Raw genomic sequence first — 2,500 nt, forward strand, 5'->3', positions numbered from 1 at the left:
ATCTAGTATTTACAATTCGTCGAGTTTCTTATTTATTGCCTTTTTTATTTATTTTTTTTCTTCCTTTTCTCCTCCTCCAGGACACATGACGAGTGAAATATTCCTTGAAGCGGACGAAGATGGAGGAAATAAAAACAATCCATATTTATTTTATTTCACCCATACCTGCATATGCTTAGGACTCTCAGTTTTTTTTTTCTTTAACAAAATCTCTCCTGAAAGGTTAGATCCAAACAACTCTTATTGATGCACGTGGAGGGGTAAAACAAGCACCCCAAAGAGCATATGAGTAAAACAAAAACACTATTCTATCCAATATTTACTTGGGTGAAGCACTCCCAACTACTCATCAGAGCGAACAAATAGCTCGCGGCAAATATAAATCGCCTCGTCCAATATTCACGCCCTCGAACTGCCGGTCATCAGCCACAACACGAGTGCTCTTAGACATGTGCGTTTTATTTTGCACAGTTACTCACTCATGTTACAGGTAAGTTGATAAACATAATGTTATATAACCGCTCCATCTGGTCACTACACTGGCGGGTTGGTACAAATAAACAAAAGAAGCAATAGCAGACTAGGTTAAATAGGAGAATAGTTCGGTAACATATAGAAGCGTGGCCGACCTTGATGAGACAACACTAATCAAGTTTTGTTTGCGAGTACACCTGGACTAAGGCAACTCAGATTACAGGATCACGGCGTAGAGCTAGATGGACCACCTGCAGCTCCTGGATAATGAGGATGTGGCAGATGTCTGCTTTCTGTAGACGCTTTCAGTGCTGGCTCTGGCTCGCTCAACCTGCAGTTGGCAGTTGTTCGATACAGTCTCTAATGGTCGGCTGAGTGCAAGCGGCTCTGGTACATGTACGACACCGCCCTCTGCCTCGGTTGCTTCCTGGTGAGTTGCTCTTTGCTCTCGTGGCTGAAGGATATTTCATACATCCTAGCCTTGGCCTTTTTACAGGAAAAAAGCGTGGTGTACCTGCGGCTGGGCACTCCACATGGACTACGTGTCGACCAGCGAGGATGAATAGCCTCATGCAATGCAGAGAACCCGAATTCATCCGTTATTTGCAGAGCAGTGCCCTGTACTCTTGGATAAGGCATCCTACAAGCACCAACCGTGGTCGTCTCCTCTGGGATGGTGTACTAGTGGCTAGAAATCCTGCATGCACAATCCGACGACGACCGAACCGCGGACTGGTACGAAAACTCGTGATTTAGGCGTCTCCCGCGCAGTAACGAGTACTCTAGCGTGTGCAGAAGGTGATTTCTGAGCAGAGCAAGGAGTCTAAAAGATATATATATATATATATATATATATATATATATATATATATATATATATATATATCCTCCTTGGAACAGAGGTGGACGGTAAATTCCCAATCCATGTCACAGACGCACGGCCCTGTCAGATCGCAACTTCGGACACCAGGAAAAAAATGAAACGCGAAAATGAAATGAAACTAGCGGACAAGAACCAAAATCATCCCTTCTTAGAACCAGCTTCTCCTGAATCCGTGCCCCCCTCCCCCACCACCTAAACATCGCACGAAAAGTCATGAACAACAACAATACATTTCATTATTAACAAGTTCTTTAAACGGCATATGCCGACCACACTTTTCCACCCAAATCCACACAAATCGAACACAACACCATATACGATAAAACAACACAATAATACAATAAAACCCACAAATATAATACCACCGTAAGATAATATAACATAACATAATCTAATAATGAAGAGATACCATGATACAAATTAACTCAACACACCTGTGAATTCCCTGTGATAGAGATCCAGAACTCTCCTGTTTTCCGCTGACAAATAGGGCATAAAGGCTGTCACGAAGCTGAAGATCAGGTAGTTGTTCAAGAGACTGAAACAGAAGAAATATCGATATTATGTGTATATATATATATATATATAATATAGATTATATATATATATATATATATATATATATATATATATATATATATATATATATATATAATATGTATGTATGCATATGTATATATATTCTCTCTCTCTCTCTCTCTCTCTCTCTCTCTCTCTCTCTCTCTCTCTCTCTCTCTCTCTCTCTCTCTCTCTCTCTCTCTCTCTCTCTCACTCTCTCTCTCCAATGATAATAACAATAATAATAATGATAATGATAATAATGATAATGATAGTGATAACGATGATAATAACAACAACAACAACAATAATAATAATAATAATAATAATAATAATAATAATAACAATAACAAAAACAATTAAAAACAAACAATACTACGAAATAATAACCACCAAAAAAAATCATCACAACAAACCACAAACCAACCAACAAACGACTACCTCCATCCACACAAATTTACCTCCTGTCTGTCGTCGAGATGAGCTCCGAGAGGTCGCTGAAGTACTCGCGAGACACGACCAAGACATCCGTCCTGTGGTCGAGTTTGCTGTTGGGGAAGATGTGGCGCAGGAGGTCGAGCCACG

The 2,500-nt window shown here is 40.2% G+C and overlaps 1 protein-coding gene across 2 annotated transcripts in view; it reads right to left on the reverse strand.

Annotated features, from left to right (window-relative positions):
- Window positions 1-2,500, reverse strand: part of LOC113828943 (endothelin-converting enzyme 2) — a 455,139-nt gene that overhangs the window by 6,678 nt on the left and 445,961 nt on the right. For both annotated transcript variants that reach the window (XM_070134970.1, XM_070134969.1), the window contains 2 exons: window positions 2,377-2,500; window positions 1,792-1,895 (listed from right to left, as the gene is read on the reverse strand). The exon at window positions 2,377-2,500 is cut by the window's right edge and continues 4 nt beyond it. In XM_070134970.1, the coding sequence (XP_069991071.1) occupies window positions 1,792-1,895; window positions 2,377-2,500 (228 nt within the window). The remainder of the gene's footprint in view (window positions 1-1,791; window positions 1,896-2,376) is intronic.

Source organism: Penaeus vannamei, chromosome 20 (genome assembly GCF_042767895.1).
Source record: "Penaeus vannamei isolate JL-2024 chromosome 20, ASM4276789v1, whole genome shotgun sequence".
Lineage (NCBI taxonomy): Eukaryota > Metazoa > Arthropoda > Malacostraca > Decapoda > Penaeidae > Penaeus > Penaeus vannamei.